Here is a 19521-nt window from a genome sequence, read left to right as displayed (position 1 = left end):
TTCCCTTATTAGTGTATCAACATATACATATTGACAACCACATTAGATTAGATAACAAATCATTGAATTTGCTGGTAAGCTTTCATTATCATGATGGGACCAGTCTAATTGTTGTTGTCTTCATATTCCTCTTTCCTTTTTCCAAAACGGTGTTGTAGGTCCAGAGTCTGAACAATGCTTCATCGCAAGAACCAAGAGCCTTAAAGCAATTAACATGTTATGCTTGCACGAAAATTCAATTAGAAATAGTGAGAATAAAGTTTGAATAATTTTGGAATTTAAGTAATACTTTTTGACCTTTGATCATTGTTGCTTGCACGATTAGTCTTTTATACAGTTACCTTAATTATTTTATTAGTTATAGTTATATACTTGTATTTTTATCTTATCTACACTTCACGTGTTTTTAATGTGAGATCAATGTTGTATATTAATAACATCAAATTCAATGGGCAACATTAAAATTTGTTACAAGTGTACAGAAAGTGGATCGAAACAGCTTCCTCATTATCCAACATTTTCTTTACATATACAACTAAATCTATTTTTTTCCCCCTCTATATCCAAAGAAAACTCTACTTTTTCCAACAAAGAAAAAAAGAAAAAGAAAGAACAGAAAACTCTAATCCATATTACAAAATCCAACATCAGCCTTCTACCTTTAGTTATTGTAGAATTGACAAATCAATAACTATATGAATGGTTTGAGCAAAGCTATATGTACGAACTAAGCCTCCAACTTGCAACCATAGCTATCTACCAAAAGCGTAGAATTTGTTGCCTTCAAAGAAAAGGAAAAGAAAAAAAAAAAAAAAAAAAAAAAGAGAAAAGAAAGTGTACTGCTTTTACCTTTGTCAAACTTCCTGCAAAGAAGTCACCAAAAAAACCTTCCTGCAAAGATTACGTCAATATATTAAGTCAATAACTCAAAAAGTTAATTTCTAACAATATTTGTCAAAGCTGGAAGAAGGATTTCTTATGCACACAATAATTGAATTAGTTCGATAGTTATTTATATCCACATACATTACTGTTTGGAGCAGAATTTTATTTTATTTTATAACTAACATGCTATCACTAGATAAACCTATTAAGTAGCATATGGGCAATATGTTCAACACGTGTCTGGTCTGAATTTGCATTAAATTTTTCAAATTTTTTTAATTACTCTAATAATCTTTGATATGGCCTATGAGAGACAATAACAGCATAAGCTAGTGCTGAGTGTGACATTGTACACACACAAATTAAAAAAAAAAAAATCTAAACTGCAAAAGGTGTAATATATAAAATATTTATATTTTTACCTGTCATTATATATCTAAGACAAATAAACATAAAAATTAAGTATTATGTATTTTAGATGTGTAATACTTTAAAAAAATATTCTGAGTACACACAAAAAGTGTTACATCTACGTAGATGCACATATTTAAAGTTTTGTGCACTTAGAATAAAACTAAAAAGAATCCACCTCGATGTATTCGTGATATATTACGATTTGATTTGATTTTATTTTATATTTTTATTTCATCTAATATTATTTAAATAATTTAAAATTATATTAGTCTAAATTTTAAATTAAAAATTTTATAATTTTAAATTATTTGAATAAAATTAAATAAAATCAAAATAAAATCAAATTAGACGATAACATATTCTAAAGTAGATTGTCATGAATTTTTTTTTGTTTTATTCCTAGTGCACAGTATCATAAATATGTACATCTCTGCAAATGTAACATGTTTTAGGTGAACTGAGATATATTCTTTTAAAAGTGTTACATATCTTGGATGTACAATACTTAATTTGTGTGCTTATTTATTTTTTATTTTATGTATTCGAGATGTGTAATGATAGTTTTAAATACATTAAATAATACGTATATTGGTAAATAAAATATTTATTTTATTTATAAATAATAATAAAAAACATTTAAAACTCGGTATTAAAAAATCTTGAAAAGTAAAGATTGCATGTATTATATGATATGATACTTAGAAAAGAGAAGCATCTTTTAATGAAAGAAAAGGGAAGGTTTTCCAGCTCTAATATTATTGTTAGGAGTTAGGACTTAGGAGGAGGTGTATCTATCTGTCAATCTTATCACTTTTTTGAAACTGATGCAATAATAATAAATAATTCTATTAAATTCAATGTAGTGGGCATGAACCATGTCCACATCAATACATCATGACTAATTACTAATTAGCCGCCCCAACCCACTTTTTGTGACATTCATATTTGAAGGATCTTCCAAATCACATTGATTATAAACTTTGATTAATTCTAAATCAAGCTCCTGGGTTGGATTTTTGTATATTTATATTCTCCATTCATATTATGAAGTTGGCTAAAGTTGCATTATGAATGTGATAGGCAACAATATTATCCGACACTTAATTTGACCCTCGTCACTTCAATTTACATTAATGGTGTGTTAGGTATGAACAAATTTTCTTAGTAGAGTTTGGTTGCTCTTTAAAAATAGAAGAGACAGAGACATGGCAAACAAACACCTAAAAGTGAAATAAATCTGAAGAGATAATTTTTATACTATTTCAATAATGATTTTTAAGCAAGTGTATGAAGAAACCAAATGCTACCCTAAATCCTTAAGAATTCTGGCTCTATGAACATAACTGAAAGAAATATATATAAGGTTCACAACCATGGACAAAACTCATGAGGTTGTGATTATATATATATATGGATGTAGTCATGTAGGACTTTTGTAAATCTGAAGACAAGAACAATTTTATACAGACACAAAAAGAGATTCACATGCATGATTGCCAGTGATAGTTAAGGAAGATAGAGACACATTACCAAAAACTTTGATTAAAAAATGAAGAAAAAAAAGATAAGGTTTTCTTGTGGGAGGGTGGGTTTATTCGGTCACAAGAATCCACTTGTTCCATGCACAAGCATGAATTTGACAGCATTTGACAGGTTATGCTTTGATTGATACCATTTTGGCAGATATATTTCCACATTATGGTACCAAAATATTCCCACCATATCATTTTTTAGACTCTAGTATTCAGTGCAATACTGTTAGAAAGCCAAGGAATAATTAAAAAAAAAAAAAAGAATAACCCTTTTCCCTTTTGATCATAGGACTGAACTTTTTTCTTCACAAGTTTCCATCCATCCCTTATTTCAATGATCATTGCTAATTTTTTTAGATACTTTAGACTTTTGAGAGCTGAAGAAATTGGCATGTGGCCTAAGAATTGAAATAAAACTTTACAGTTTACACTACCATCAAATAATACATACATTGAGTGACAAATTCAAAACTTTCTTACCTTCAACAACTTCAGCTGCAAAAGAATGGTCTATATGAATTTCTTTACTTCTATCACTAACTTATTCTGATCACAATCTTGTAAGCTCCCAACACAACACCAAGCATGTAATAGTATAAATAAGAAAATTGATGGACAAAACCTGCACATAAACAGCAATAGGAGTATGTTAATTAGAAGCAAAAAGGCAATGAAACTTTTGGCATGTAAATAAGTTTGCAAATGTAAAATGTGTTTACTTACATTGGATTTGGATTCTATGACCATTTCTGGGAGATAACCTTGTAATCCAATGTTATAAACTGGAGAACCATCAGGATAATAAAGGCCATAGTTCCTCTCTGATGCAGGACCAGGCTTCAAATCCTCATTGAAAAGTGCAAATACAAAGATATCAATTGGAACTGATGGATTTGCAGGAGTTGCTTGTTTCTGCTGTATTCTCTTCAACAAATTGCTGTTATATATCTCTGCATTCTCTGGTGTAGCTCCAACCTCATCTGGGTCACCCTTAGAAGGCCAACCTGTCTCCGAAATCCTAACCACGATATCGGTATGGCCTAGGGCCTTGATGGCAGCATAGACAGCATCAATCTGAGCATACAACATGTTATCATAATGCAGATTGGTTACAGGATCAATTGAGCCAGAATTTGGTTGAAATAGTACATAACTCAATGAAATCTTATCAGGGCTGTCCTTGTATGCAAAGAAAGGGTATGCATTAATAAGAAAAGGTGATTTGGTTTGAGCATGGAAGTTAAGGAGTGGTTGTATATATGGAATCAAATCTTGCCTAAAAGCACCAGATGAAGGAGGGAATGAACTAGATAAAATGTTGAATGAATGTGCTGTTGTTACAGTAACTTGTTGTGATAATCCAAGGTTAACAAGGGCATTATAAACAGATTGCATTGCTGGAAGGAGATTCATCATGAGCTGAGTATCATTTAGATTGAAGACTTCATTTCCTACAGTGATGCATGTGATCTTGGTCTGTGATAGGTAAGGTTGAACATTTTGCTGAACCCAACTCTGAGCTTTTGAAGGGTCTCTCATGCTTTGAAGATTCTCATTTGCAAGTCCTATAATGAATTCCACATTGGAATTGGAGAAAGCTGATAGAACATTTGGATCAGCATCATAGAGCTTCAATCTGCTTACATTCAGTGATTTTATAAGAACAGCAACGCGTGATGGAGAGGGAAGATTGTTGGCTATTTGTCCATAGTTGATTCCAAAATCAGAACCACTTGTCTGTATAAATGTCTCTGAGAAAAACAGAGTGTTGAAATATCAGAAAAATAAAATGCTTAAATTCCTATGCTGAATAAGAAGAATAAGTACACAACCAAATTGATAGAATCATAAAACTAAAATGAATAATATATAAATTAATTAATGGTTTTTTATTCCTCTGAGGATGCAATGTAGTTTCTCTTTCATTCCATGAAGCTAAGAAGGAATAACATTTTGATCACTAAACAACTAGACTAGAATGTTCCATTAGCAAGAAAACATAGACAGAAACAGAATAAGATTACCCCAGATAACAAAATCAGTTTTTTTCATCAACTTTGTGTGGAATCAAAAGAGAATCATGCAGAAGTATACAAGTTACACACCAGAAATAGTGAGAAGCAGCAAAAGCAGTTTGAAGTAGGAGGAAAAGCTTGACATGAGTGATCTCATATTGGCCATTGAAGCCAACCAAGACCACCAAGCTTTTCAGGATGAGAAACCAAATCAAAGAGCACGAAAGGTCGGTCACATACCAAAGCTTATCATATATATATATAGAAACAAATATGATACATATGTATGGTATGTATGGCGTGTGAAAAAACAGAACAGATGTGAAAAAACAGAACAACTCTGTTCTTTTATTTTATGTGGAAAACAGGGTAATGCTACTTGTTTATTTTAGTTGTCATTTGGCATTATTATATATCCACCACTTGGGTTACACGTATGAAATTGAAACTCTTCCCCTTGTTCTAATTCACCGACATAGTGAGGTTTTTATTTTTTTAATTACTAATTTAATTTTTACAGAGAAGGCACTATTTATGGAAACCTTCATGTTAACTAGTTACAAGTTAAGAAAATACCTGTTTTCTTATTAGTGTATCTTATCATTCATCCATTGTTCATTATATATTTATTACAAGTGATCATATCCTACGAGAGTTACTTGTATTTCTTCTTTTACTTTATAGATTTAATTCAGTTTAATCCACCCAATCTGAAGTGGAAGAGTGGGTGAATCAAAAGAATATTGCAAATGTAATAATCACAATTCACAAACACTATCTTCTGTCGTTCCATCTTCTTATCCAATCTTGTCACATAATGTGGGGGAGAAGAAAATTCTGTCCTACTAATGATTAATCAAATAAAGATATAAAATACTACTAAATGCTAATTAGCAATCATTTTCTATTAAACTTTTTTCATCATTGGTATTAAGATGATATCTATTTGATTTTTATCTTCACATCAAGTTATCTGAAGATAAAAAACAAATATAATGGATATGTATTATTTTTATTTTTTAAAAATAATTCTCCAAAAATTTATCATGAATGAAATATATATTTTTAAATATTAATATTCATACAAATATTAATTGAGAGGACTTATTTCCTGTTTATTTTTACTATAGAAAAAAATATAAATTCCTCCTACAAATACGTATTAGTATTGACACATGCATTAGGAAAAATTGTAAGTGTTTATAAAATACAATGTTTTAATAATTTTAACAATGGGTCTCAATTACAAAAATTATATATAATATATTAATTAAAAATAATGATTAAAATTGTTAAAATATATTAGAATCAATTAGCTTTCATTAGAATTATTTAGCGTATTTAAATATTTATTATACGATATTATGTCTTTGTTATTTCAATTCTCTTAGTACCTATAAATATCTTTTTATATTATATCATTTCACATAACCTGAATAATACACTCTTCATATTACTCTCTTGTTTCTAACATGGTATCAAGAGCATAGGTTTTTTTTCCCTTCAGAATTCGTTCATAACCCCCTTATTTTTCTCTTCCGGTAGTGCTCTTTGCCTTCGTTTTTCGATTTTTTCTCGACGCTTTGGTTCGTCACCGCCACCACTATCGTGTTCGTCTCTTTGTCAAGATTCCAACACCGCCTGAAGACCGGTGTCCGCTTCAAATTCTCCTCTCTCTAGATGCTTCAGTGCCGTTGGATCAGCGCCCCAGGTCAACGGTTCCGCGTCAATCCACGTGTCGAAGCCAGCAAGCCACGTGGATCCACTCCAGCTCGCGTCCAACCCGACCCAGCTTGCCTCTTCGACCCGCGTGCCAGCTCCCTGTCCGCGTCAGTGCTGACGCATCTCCTTCCTCCTTTCACGCGTTGCCACGTGTCCTACCTTGTGACGTGGCAGACAGTGGGACCCTTCCTAAGATTTTTCGGTAAGATCTTTCCGATTTTGCCGTCTGTTTTCTCGTTTCCAGTTCCGGATTTACAGTTTTCTCTCCTTTCTTTGATCCTTGTATCTACTATTATGAAAAACTCAGCTATGTCTGCTTCTGCTGTTCCTGCTACTACTAAATCTACCACCTATGCTCCTCTCAACCCGTCTTCTGTCTCTCTATCTGATATTGCATCTCTTCTTAAGCATCTTCTCTCCTTTTATGGTAATACTCCAGCTGTTTTTTCGATTCCTCCAGGTAATTTTAAATGGTATTTTGACTCCGGTTGCTTTAATCACATGTCTTATTTGCCTCATCTTTTCTCATATTTGTCTACCACTACAAATGCACCTTCTGTCAATACTGCTAATGGTTCTCTCTTGCATGCGACACACAAGGGTTCTATTTTCCAGTCAACTCTTAATCTCCCTGATACTTATTATATTCCCAAATTGAACTTTAATCTTATTTCTATTGGTCAACTTGTTAATCTCAGTTTTAATGTTACTTTTTCTGTTTCTAGTTATCGTGTACAGAATCGTCAGACGAGACAAATCATCAGAACTGGACGTAAGATCAAAAGGTTGTTTGAACTCGAGAATCTTCATATTCCTTCTATGCCAAATTTCGGTGTTGCTCTTCTCCATATACCCTTTAATTGTGGCATCACTGTCTTGTCCACATCTCCTTGAGAAAATTGCGTCCTCTTGTGTCTCAAGGTGTTTTTAGTCAAGTTAATAATGACTTTTTTTATTGCATTTCTTGTCAAACTGCCAAACAACATGCTTTATATTTTTACAATAATTCATCTCTTGCTTGCTCTCCCTTTGATCTTATCCATTCTGATATTTGGGGCCCTGCTCTCACTGCTTCTACAGAAGGAGCTCGATACTTTGTCGTCTTCATTGATGATTATTCACGCTTTACTTGGGTTTATTTAATGACTAATCGCCATGAGCTATCTCAAATTTATATTAACTTTGCCACTATGATTAGAACTCAATTTTCCAAGGTCATTAAGGTTTTACGACGCGATAAATATAATGCTATGGAATACTGTGATTCCAAACTCTTAACCTTTCTTGCAAAACAGAGTACTTTATCTGAGTTTTCTTGCCCTAGTACGTCTCAATAAAATGGACGAGCTGAATGCAAACACCGTCATATTCTTGACTCTGTTCGTGCAATACTTTTTTCTTTTTCGTGTCCTGAGCGTACTTGGGGTGAAGTTGTTTTTACTGCTGTTCATGTTATCAATAGATTTCCTTCTTCTGTCCCTGGTAACGTTACTCCCTTTGAGCGTCTTTATCATACCTCTCCAGATTATAGTTCTCTTCGACTTTTCAGTTGTGTCTGTTTTGTTCTTCTTCAACCTCATGAACATAGTAAACTTGAACCTCGGGCTCGCATATGTTGTTTCCTTGGTTATGGCACTGAACACAAGGGTTATCATTGTTAGGATCCTCTATCTAGATGTATTCGTATATCTCGTCATGTTATCTTCTAGAAGCATCACATGTTTTCTCAATTTTCCTCCTTTGAGTCCATTCTTCCTACTCAGTCACCCTTTTTCATTAACCCCAATGTTCTTTTTCCTAGTGATGATTATACAGGTTCTATCTCGAGTCAACCTATACAGCCTCCTACTCTTCCGCCTTCTCCACCTCCTGATTATTCCAGACTGGCCGATGATCCTAATCTTGCCGTCATGCCTCCTCCTTCCACTCGTTCTACTAAGGTAAGGAATCCACCTCCTCATCTTCTTGATTATTATTATTTTTCTACTATTTTTCATCAATATGAACCTAAGTCCTTCAGAGAAGCCTCCAAAAATTCAAATTGGTGGCAAGCAATACAGGAAGAAATCTAGCCACTTGAAAAAGGCGAAAAAGCACACATTTGGGATTTGGTTGATCCTCCTTCTGATTAGGAAGTTGTCGGGTAGTAGATGGATATACAAGATTAAAACTCGCTCTGATGGTTCTATTGATCGTTATAAGGCATGATTGGTTGCTCAAGGCTGTACGCAAGAGTATGGTATTGACTATGAAGAGACTTTTGCTCTTGTTGCTTGTCTCACATCTGTTCGAGCTCTTCTTGCTATTGCTGTGGTCAAAAAATGGCCTCTTAGTCAAATGGACATGAAGAATGCATTTCTTAATGGGATTTGAAAAAAAAAACTCTATATGAAACTACCGCTGGATTATCCTTGTCCTTCTAGCAAAATCTGTCACTTTCGCAAGGCACTTTATGGTCTTAAGCAAGCTCTTCGTGAATGGTTTGATGACAAGTTCAGCACCACTATATGCAATCTCGGTTTTACTTGCATCCCTCATGAGAATGCTCTCTTTATTCGTAAAAGTGAACGTGGAGTTGTTCTTCTACTTTTGTATGTTGATGACATGATCATTACCGGAGATTACCTCACCGATTAGCCTATTCTCTCTATCTTATATCTTTCCGAGTTTAATGAATCAAACACCGCTATCATCTGTTGCTTGCCTATTTTCATAGAGAAAGCAAATATTTTTCATCATTTACTAGCATTTTACCATTTTTTTTGCAGTTTATCACTTTTTGAACAGTTCGCCATCTTTTTGGCAATTTCATTTGTGTTTTTCTTGCAGTAGTTTCGTCTACATTTTCCTTGCGGCAGTTCCGTCTGTGCTTCCTTCCGATAGTTTTGTTTGCACTTTCTTCCGATAGTTTTGTCTGTACTTCCTTCCGACAATTCTATCTGCGCTTCAGAAGTTTCGTCTGCACTTCCTTCCGCTAGTTCCGCCTGTACCAGTTCCATCAGTTTATGCAGTTTTTTTTTCTTTATTAGGTTATTTTAAATAAATTTCAAAGTTAAGTTGTCACTTGAGTTTGAAGGGGAATGTTAAAATACATTAGAATCAATTAGCTTTCATTAGAATTATTTAGCATATCTGAATATTTATTATAAGATATTATGTCTTTATTATTTCAAATCTCTTAGCACTTATAAATATCCTTCTATATTATATCATTTCACATAACTTAAATAATACACTCTTTAGATTACTTTCTTGTTTCTAACAAAAATTATTAAAACATTGGTATTTTTAAAAATTAAAAAAATTTCAATTAGATTAATATTACACCCCTATTTTATGGGTGTATTTGATTTAACATTTGGAACATGAAAAGCACTCTGCAAATTTTTTATGCTTCAATTCTTAGTTTGACGTCTACTCTTGAACGGCAGATGTGATCTTTGTACTCAAAATCACATTTATAATCATTAATCTTAAAAATTTATTTCTTTTTTACTAATTCTATCGTTTATATATGTTATTGTTTTATTTATGAATTTTTTTGTTATTTTTCTTTATATAAATCTTATTTTTCTTGTATTTATTGTTTTTAATTTTTTGTTAATTCTTTTATTTGATCTTGTATATTTTTATGATTGTGGTTGTTATGAATTATATTTATTATTGCTATTAAACAAAAAATTAATCATAAATAATAATAATAAATTATAATGTATTGAAAAAATATTAAAAGCATTAAAAAAATAATATTATATAAAAAATATACTAACAAAAAATATAAAAAATTAAATATATTTAAAAAATAATATTATAATTTAATTAATATTATTTAAATAATATTTATTTTATTAAAATTAATTTTAATATAAAATTATCAAATATAAATCATATTAACACAAATTTATTTTTAAAATTAATTCTATAAAATAAGCTTGGTTCAAATTTTAAAACTTCTTTGTATAGAGGAATGAGTTAGGCAGAAGCAAGTAAATTCAGGTTTCACTTTGTCTCTCAACAATTTTATAGTAAAAAAATTATTTTTGTATTTATCTATTACTTATTTTAAAATCTGCTTTTAGATGGATTTTAGCACTCATCAATCACCATTGCTTCTCTGAAAATTGTGCCTGCATCAATTTTATCATAATAAAAATATTTTATTTTGTATTTATTTATTATTTATCTTAAAAATATATATTAAAATTACAAATTAAATTATTTTATTAAAAATATAAAAAAATTAAATTTTTAATATATTTATTTTATATTTATAAAAAAATTTACTAATAATAAATTTATTATGTACTCTAACAATACTTATTAATTAAATCTTTTATTTTTAATTAATTTAAATTTTATTTTGTATATACAATAATAAATTAATCAATAAAAATTTTTAACTAAAATCTCTGGTTGGATTAATCTGTATTGGAATAAAAATATTATAAAAAAATAACAATTTATTTTTTTTTAATTATTTTGGGGGTAAGAGTGAGCTTATGGTACAGTGTTCAACAATAAAAATATCAAGTTTTTATTAAAAATTAATAAATTAATGTGAATCTTAGTTAGCCTTACTAGATAAGTTTCGGGTGTGGAGTAGAGTAAAATACAAGGTTTCATTGAGATTTGGAACAAAAGAAATAATTAAGATCTCTCCTGTAATATTCCATCACATTAACCTTATGGGGTCCCAAAACATTGAACGATACTAAAAAAGAGTTTCATTAAAGCTGGCCATAATTTGGTCCTCGATGAAATAAATGTATTTGAGATATTCTTTTATTTTTTGTGGAAGAAGAAATTATTATTGTATATTATTTTATAACTATTAATTTGTTTTTGTATTATCATATTCTTTTCTCTCGTTTCTTAAATTTTTATAATGATAAATATGAAATCATTATGAAGAATTACTCTTGTTTTCTTATAATAAATATTTTGGAAAAGAAGTCGTAAAAAAAAGGAATATGATGATTAGCGATTTAGGATTTTAATTATGCACCTTTTTATTACTGAGATGCATTTGATTGAAAATATGACTTAGCTTGCGAATAAAGTGACCCCCTTCTCCACTTTCTAGTAAGTGGCATCATTCTCAAACCCTAATAATATAATAACACATCGACACATAATAAAAAGAATCAGATATCAAATTATACACATATTGACAAAAGGTTCTTATAAACAATTATTAGAAGCAAATCATGCAAACTTTATTTATTTACAGTTAATAGCTCCTACTACATAATTTCCATTTCTATATTCATTGAGTCCCTCTCTTATGAGTCTTATCTTATTTCATCATTATCAACATAACTCGCGATTTTGACACGTAATTTTATTATTATTATAATAAGTATATTTAATATTTCATTCTCCAACTAAAGGAAGGTTGTAGTTGTAGTGTCCCCTCTTGTATGTATTTGGATATTCTCTTTAATGTTTACCTACCAAGATTTCATTTCTTTAATGTTCAAGTACAAGCTAAAATTTGAAAGTTCGAAGTGAAAGGTTTAGGATATGTAAACTTTCAACAAATTCCCAAGTTTGGAACAATGTTATATGATGTCGGTCAAGAAAAATAAAGAAATTTTGTGAGTATTGTTAGGTGACTACTTTCAATGTTCATGAAATAATGTGTATATATATATATGTTTATGGAAAGTTGGATAACGTAACAAGGCAACCACAAATTACAAATACACATACATACACTTTTGATTTGCCAAAGGACAATTATGAATAAAAAGGGTAAAAAGACTACACACTTTTGTTTCATAGAAGGGACAAGAGAAATTCAAAAAGTGGAAAGCCTGCAGAAAAAGATGATGTATCAGTTATAAATAATTGTGTTTGCTATGGTACTTAAAAGATATTGTCTAATTGTTAAAATAAGTTAAATAATTAATTTTAAATTTTAAAGTATAAAAATTAAAAAATTTTAAATATTTTTAAATTATTATAAAAAATAATTTAAACAAAAATTAAACACCAAACAAAAAATACCATCAAATTAGCCTAAATAATTAACATCATAACATGTATACCCTCGTCCCTACCCATCCCTTTGACCAAATACACCATAACTAATTTTATTTTGTCTATAATATTCTGTGTGATTTGATCTTTAAGTTCTATTTTAATTAACTAATAATATAGTTACAATTCAGTAACAATTTTCATTATCAATTTATGTTCTTAAGAACATTATCTAAATAAAACGTGTTGTTTATAACTTGACTGAATATATTTTACAAATTTATTTTGATGTATGTGTCGATAATATAAAATAAATTTACACATATATAGGGTGTTCACAGTACGGTTTGGATCGGTTTTGAGTCAAAAACTCATTCGATGCGGACATTGATTTTATTTGTGGTGTGGTTTGGATTGGATGCTTTTTTTAAAAAAATCCGATCCGATTGGATTTGCGGTTTTATAAATTAAAAAAATTAAATACATATAACAAGTTTCAACATCAAATTTTAAATAATCAACAATAACATAACAAGTCTCAATAATATCTTAAAAAGTCAACAATAACATAACAATAGAAATAAAATTATAAGTTAGTTAAAATAAATAAATAAATAACATTTTGAACATAAAATATTTATTAAATAATAATAATATGTGAATAATATAAAAATATATAAAAAATTGAACATATTATAAGTATAATTGTAAATATAATAATAAAATAATAATATTATAACACATTGTACGGTTTGAATTGGATTGGATCGGTTATGAAAATTAAATTCAAAATCCGATTCGATCCAACAGTTTGTAAAAAATATAATCCAATCAAATTCGAATTAGTACGATTTTAATCGGTTTTCGGTTTAAATTGGATTGGATGAGCGGTTTAATTTGGACCGATTTGAATTTGAACACCCCTACATATATATTTAATTATACAAATAAAATTAACTATATTTATGATTAGATAATTTTTTGAAATAGTATATCAAAATTAAATTAATATTTTATATTAAACAAGCATAATAGTATTATATGTAGTCTATTATTAACTATGATGCATGGACATTGACACGGACATTGGACACGACACCCAGTGGCGGAGCTTAGTTCAGACAAGGGGGGGCCATGGCCCCCCCAAACTTTTTATAAAAAATTTAGTAGTACTTTTTCAGAAGATAAAAAATAGTTCAATTGACTTAAATACTTTACTATGACTTAAAGTATCTAATAAATTCAATAAACAACACTCTCTCTATCTTTAAGTTCAAATATAAAAAATAGATATTTTTATTTATTTAATTTAATATTATTTTATATTTTACTATTTATTTAATTTAATTTTTTATATAATAAAAAATAATAGAATATTCAATAAGTATTAATATTATTGTATTTGTATAAATTGATAAAAAAAATTCAATAAATATTATAAATTTTAATATTTGTCCTTCTAACTTCTTCTTTACATATTTTACAAATTTTTATATAAAATAATAATGAAAAATCAAAGAATTGATACATTTTTTAAGAGAAAGACTAATATTTAAGAAGGAGAACATATAACTTTTACAATATCAACACCTGTAGATAGTTCTTCTACTTTAATAAATCACAAAGAAAGTGAGATATAACTTTCAAAAGTTCAAAAAATTACATCTGATGACTTTAACTGACGCATGAGCAAGTAGAGTTAGTAGGTTAATTATATTAGTTAATTGTAATAAGGGAATATAAGTCCCATATTGTTTAGGATAGTGAACTTTGTGTTATATTTTAGTCCCACATCGTCCGAGTCATGAAGGCTTTTCCTTCCCCTACTAGTATAAATAACTCATGTACCTTTTATTTATGAAATTGAGTTGAAGTTGATTTTCGAATATGAAATAAGCTGTGTGTTTATTTTTCTCTAGACTCTTTGAGAGTAAGAGGTGCATCCTTGGCTTGGCCGACCAATGTGAGTTTATGGCTATTTTCACCATAGTGGGGTTACTAACCTCGCCAAGATTGGTGAATCTAAACTATGTCACCATAGTGGGGTTGTTAACCTCGCTAAGATTGGTATTCCAAGCGACGTTAACCTCGCCAAGATTGGTATCCCAAGCAACGTCCCGGCGTCAGTTTGGTATCAGAGCAAGGTCGGTCCTTGTGGCCTTCACCTTGCTTTAGTGGAATTTTATTTGATTTGTGGGTGTAGGTTTTTGGCATGGATTCGCCAATGAAATCTTTTTGGTGTGGATAGTAGAGTTAGTAGGTTAATTATATTAGTTAATTGTAATAAGGGAATACAAGTCCCATATTGTTTAAGATAGTGAATTTTGTGTTATGAATTAGTCCCACATCGTCCAAGTTATGAAGGCTTTTCCTTCTCCCACTAGTATAAATAACTCATGTACCTTTTATTTATGAAATAGAGTTGAAGTTGATTTTTGAATATGAAATAAGCTGTGTGCTTATTTTCCTCTAGGCTCTTTGAGAGTAAGAGGTGCATCCTTGGCTTGGCCAACTAAGATGGGTTTATGGCTATTTTCACCATAGTGGGGTTGCTAACCTCGCCAAGATTGGTGAATCTAAACTATGTCACCATAGTGGGGTTGTTAACCTCGCCAAGATTGGTGATCCAAGCGACGTCCTGGCGTCATTAACCTTAACTTTTTGGAACGAGATCTTGAAAAACGGCTTTAAATTTGGCAATATCACCCAAACCAGAGAGATGAGATTAGACGAGCTTATCTTAAATGGGGTTCATATTAAAAATATTTTGACAATTATTTTCTATCTGGCCCCCCCAAAATTTTGTTTCAAGTTCCGCCACTGACGACACGATACGAGACACGTGGACACATGAATTTAAAAATCTTATAAGACACGAAATCACGGTATATATATAAAATATAAAATATTTTTTAAATAAATTATAATGAATTTTTGATATTTTATTCGTATTAAAATATAAAATAATTTTTTAACTGTTTTTAATATTTTCTTTTAATAACTATATAAAAGTATCTAAAATATTTTTTGTTTTAATAAATAATAATATATATTATTTCTAAACTCATTTTAAAAATACATGTTAAGAATAAGGCTGAACACGTTGACACATCACGGTATTTAGGTGTGTCCAAATGTGTCCAAATTTTTTTTTTATTTTTTTGTTAAGACACGGTTAGACACGCACGTCAGGCAAAGATCAATAAGTATCGTATCTAAAATATATCGGACACACAGACACGGCAACTCCAATTCTTCGTATAGATTATTAATAAGAATAATAATTACTAATTTAGTTGTTTCTCTAATTAAGATTTTGCTAATAAATACTTGATTCCCAGAGCTGGAAGGAAGCTAGCAAGTAGCTGCAAGGCTGCGGGGTACGAAGTTGAGGGAAAATTATTAATTCCTGTAATTAATGTATGTGTAGAGTGAGCCATGCATCATCACTTGTTATAAATACAACCAAAATGTCAATATCATACAGTATACGTAAATCTCACCACTTGTGTGTGTCTTATATGTAACGTAAGAAATAAACGGTTACCTATATGATCATGAATTCAGGATGATAATTTCACTATTTTATATTTTTATTTTCCTCTAGTGGGGAGATTTTTTGGACCCTTGTGTGAAAATCCATTATTATGGTTCTCATGTTTGAATTTGAATAAAGCATGCATGTCTGCGAGGATTCGTTAACTGTGAGACTTGTTTCGTTACGTCTCTGAACCTGAAACAACAATTCAAAATGGTTTTCTTACACATGCAGTATTATTATTAAAATATCTTTCTCTGATTTTCTTCTTTCAAACTGTGTGTTCATATTTATTTAATCATACATACATACGTGTTTTAGAGACTAGTACTAAATTATTTGTGTGTTCATATTATCATATATCCGGAGAGTATGATCTTCAACTTCAAATCTTTCACCACGGCAGGACATCTTTAATTTATATACTACATATATCATTTGCCTTTTTTTCAAAAAATTACAAAAATAGAAAAATAAAAAAGAACGCCCATATATAGATCAGTAATTTTCACTGTAAATTAGTTCTATTAAACAAAAAATATAAATCTAGTGATGATTAATCCATCCCCCCCCCCCTCTACCCCTTTTCTTTTTCATTTTAAAGAATCTTTTCCAATTTCCGATTCTCAACGCAAATATTTTTTTTTCTAATGATATGTCGGCTAGTTTTGGGAAACGTCATAAAACTTTGGGCTTATGAGCTGGGCTCAACTGGGCTGGTCTACAGAGTTACTAACCCCATTTTCAGTAAAAAAGAAAAAAGAATTTGATAAATTCCGTATCCCAGATTATTCATGAAGGCCTAATTTTTATAGAATTTTGTTGTATATGGTATATCCAGTTATCCACAATTTCTCTCATCAATAATTTAACTATTATGAATGGGTCTGTTTTATAATGTATGTTCATCAGATGAAATATGTTAGAATATAATTAGGATCAATTAGTATTATTTAGTATATCTGAATATTTATCATAGGTGATTACATTTTTATTATTACGATTCTCTTAGTACCTATAAATATCATTTATATTGTATCATTCTAGACAATTTGAATAGACAACTTGATTATATTCAATAATACACAAATCCTTCCTCCAGTTTAGTTTCTTATTTCTAACATGGTATCAGAGCCATGATATCCTCCTTAAAGAGAATAAGTTGTTTTCCTTGCGGTGAAATTACCGTAGTTTTTGTATTTTTTTTTTCTATGCCATTCTTCTTTCTCTTTTGTCACTCCTTTGATGCTTTTTTACCTCACCGACAAGCCTATTTTCTCTGTGTTGTGTTTTTTCTGCGTTCTCTCGTGGCAGTTCCGTCTGCGTTCTCTCGTGACAGTTCCATCTGCATTCTCTCGTGGCAGTTCCATTTGTGTTCTCTCGTGGCAGTTCTGTCTGCGTTTTCTCGTGGCAGTTCCGTCTGCATTTCTTCTGTGTTTTCTTGTAGCAGTTCCGTCTGCATTTCTTCTGTGTTTTCTTGTGGGAGTTCCGTCTCTTTCTGGCAATTCTGTCTGCACTTCCTTTAGATAGCGGCAGTTTCGTCTGCGCTTCTTTCAGACAAGCGGCAGTTCCGTCTGCGCTTCCTTCAGACTAGCGACAGTTCCGTCTGCGCTTCTTTTCGGTAGTTCCGTCTACACCCGTTTTATCAATTTATGCAGTTATTTATTTATTTATTTCGTTGTTTTAAATATGTTTCAAACTCAAGTTGTCACTTGAGTTTGAGGGGGATGTTAGAATATAATTAGGATCAATTAGTATTATTTAGTATATCTGAATATTTATTATAGGTGATTACGTCTTTATTATTACGATTCTTTTAGTACCTATAAATATCCTTTATATTGTATCATTCTAGACAACTTAAATAGACAACTTGATTATACTCAATAATACACAAACCCTTTCTCCAGTTTAGTTTCTTATTTGTAACAAAATAAATTATATTAAGCAATTTGAAGTGGCTAATATGACTCCTTTCTCATAAGGTCTTGAAATTTTAAATAATCCATAAGGCTTTGTTTAGTTGAAAAAAAAAGAAATAGAGGAGAAAGAAGTAAAAAGGAAAGAAGTTGAGTAAATTGTATTTTTCTTATATATATTTAGATGAAAGAAAATTAATAAGAAAGAAAAAATATTTTAAAAAGATAATTTTATTTTTTTATTATATATTAAAAAAATAAGAGTAATATTGGAATAAAATAACAAGTTTTTTTATCACTTTTTTATTTAAAATTGGAAAAAAAATTAGTAAATTCTATCAATTTTTTTATTTAATTTTTTTCTTCAACCAAATAATAAAAAATAATTATTTTCCTTTTAATTTTTTCTCTTTCTTTTTTTTTTCTTTTTCACTCAAACAAACAAAAACTAAAAGAGTGCATAGGGAGAATTTCTTCTATTAAAATTAAATTTAAATGCTCGACAAAAGGTGCTCTCATTAAAAAAAAAAAAAAAACCAATGATTTAGATTAAGAAACTAAAGGTACATAGAGAAGGAATGAGTAAAATAATAGAACCTTTATTTTAATGTTGGGGACATGGGGCGTTCTGGCCTATCGAAAAAAAATTGAAGAAAAACTAAGTAAAAAAATATAAAATAAGTCATATCTAACTAAAAATCTTAAAGCATTAAATTTATGTATTTTTTTATTTTATAAATTTTTTTATTTTTATTTTCTCGACGTGGAACTAATCTCTTACATTTGCTATTTAGGTGTAATCCACCATATTAATTTTTTTTTTGCTCTTTTACCATATTTGAGTATTTGGCAACTAATCTCAACCCCCCTTATATATATATATGGATGGTCTAAAATCATGACATTATCTCAACTTATGTTGATTACGCGAAACTAAAACTGTTGGCAACATAAAATGACATCAATAACTTGAATGCAAGCACCTATTTGATTCTTGTGCATGTCAAGGAATTGAATTATTGTTGGTCTTAATAGATTAGAAGTTTGTCTATTTGATATTCGTATCGTCCTTTCTTCAATCTTCTTTGCTAGAAATTCTTCCTTAGAGTCAATGCATATTGTCAGCAAGTAGTAACAGTAGTTAAGTCATCATGATGTAAAAAATTAATATGATAGGCTAATCAACGTATGCGTCTAAACTAATTAAAAAGGAAACCATCACTTCTTGTTAGATATGTAATTTATCAAAGAGAGTGAATGACTAAATGGTAGAGAAGTTCTTTTTGTTAGAAATTTGTTTTTGTCTTCTTACTATTATCAAAGAAATATATATACATCTCCAAGAGATGTTGAATATATAATGATATTTTGAAAGTGAATATTCTCATTTATATTTTAATAACGTTATTTTTTTTCTATAAATTCATAAAAATTTATAATACTAAAAATTCATATTTAAAGTTACATTAAAAAAATAAAAATAAAAATAAAACTATTTTTTTTTTTTATTATTC

General features: G+C 29.7%; 1 protein-coding gene across 3 annotated transcripts; it reads right to left on the bottom strand.

Moving 5' to 3' along the window:
* Positions 1–486: 486 nt before the first annotated feature.
* Positions 487–5231, bottom strand: LOC107612871 (glucan endo-1,3-beta-glucosidase 14). 3 transcript variants are annotated; one of them, XR_015896309.1, is made up of 5 exons: positions 4937–5231; positions 3555–4582; positions 3312–3453; positions 850–891; positions 487–756 (listed from the first exon to the last, which is right to left on the bottom strand). XR_015896309.1 is itself a non-coding variant. In XM_016314637.3 (3 exons), the coding sequence occupies exons 1-3, from the start codon at positions 5010–5012 to the stop codon at positions 3382–3384; spliced, it is 1176 nt and encodes a 391-aa protein (XP_016170123.1). In that variant the 5' UTR covers positions 5013–5231; the 3' UTR covers positions 3200–3381. The 3 variants fall into 3 exon arrangements, 1 of the variants encoding a protein (XP_016170123.1); XR_015896308.1 differs by having other exon boundaries at positions 487–891; XM_016314637.3 differs by lacking the exons at positions 487–756; positions 850–891 and having other exon boundaries at positions 3200–3453.
* Between the last annotated feature and the right edge of the window lie 14290 nt (positions 5232–19521).

The sequence above is a fragment of the Arachis ipaensis genome, chromosome B8 (assembly GCF_059453495.1).
Source record: "Arachis ipaensis isolate K30076 ecotype BB chromosome B8, ASM5945349v1, whole genome shotgun sequence".
Taxonomy (NCBI): Eukaryota; Viridiplantae; Streptophyta; class Magnoliopsida; order Fabales; family Fabaceae; genus Arachis; species Arachis ipaensis.
The sequence above is the reverse complement of the archived record's forward strand: the minus strand, read 5'-3'. Positions and strand labels throughout refer to the sequence as shown.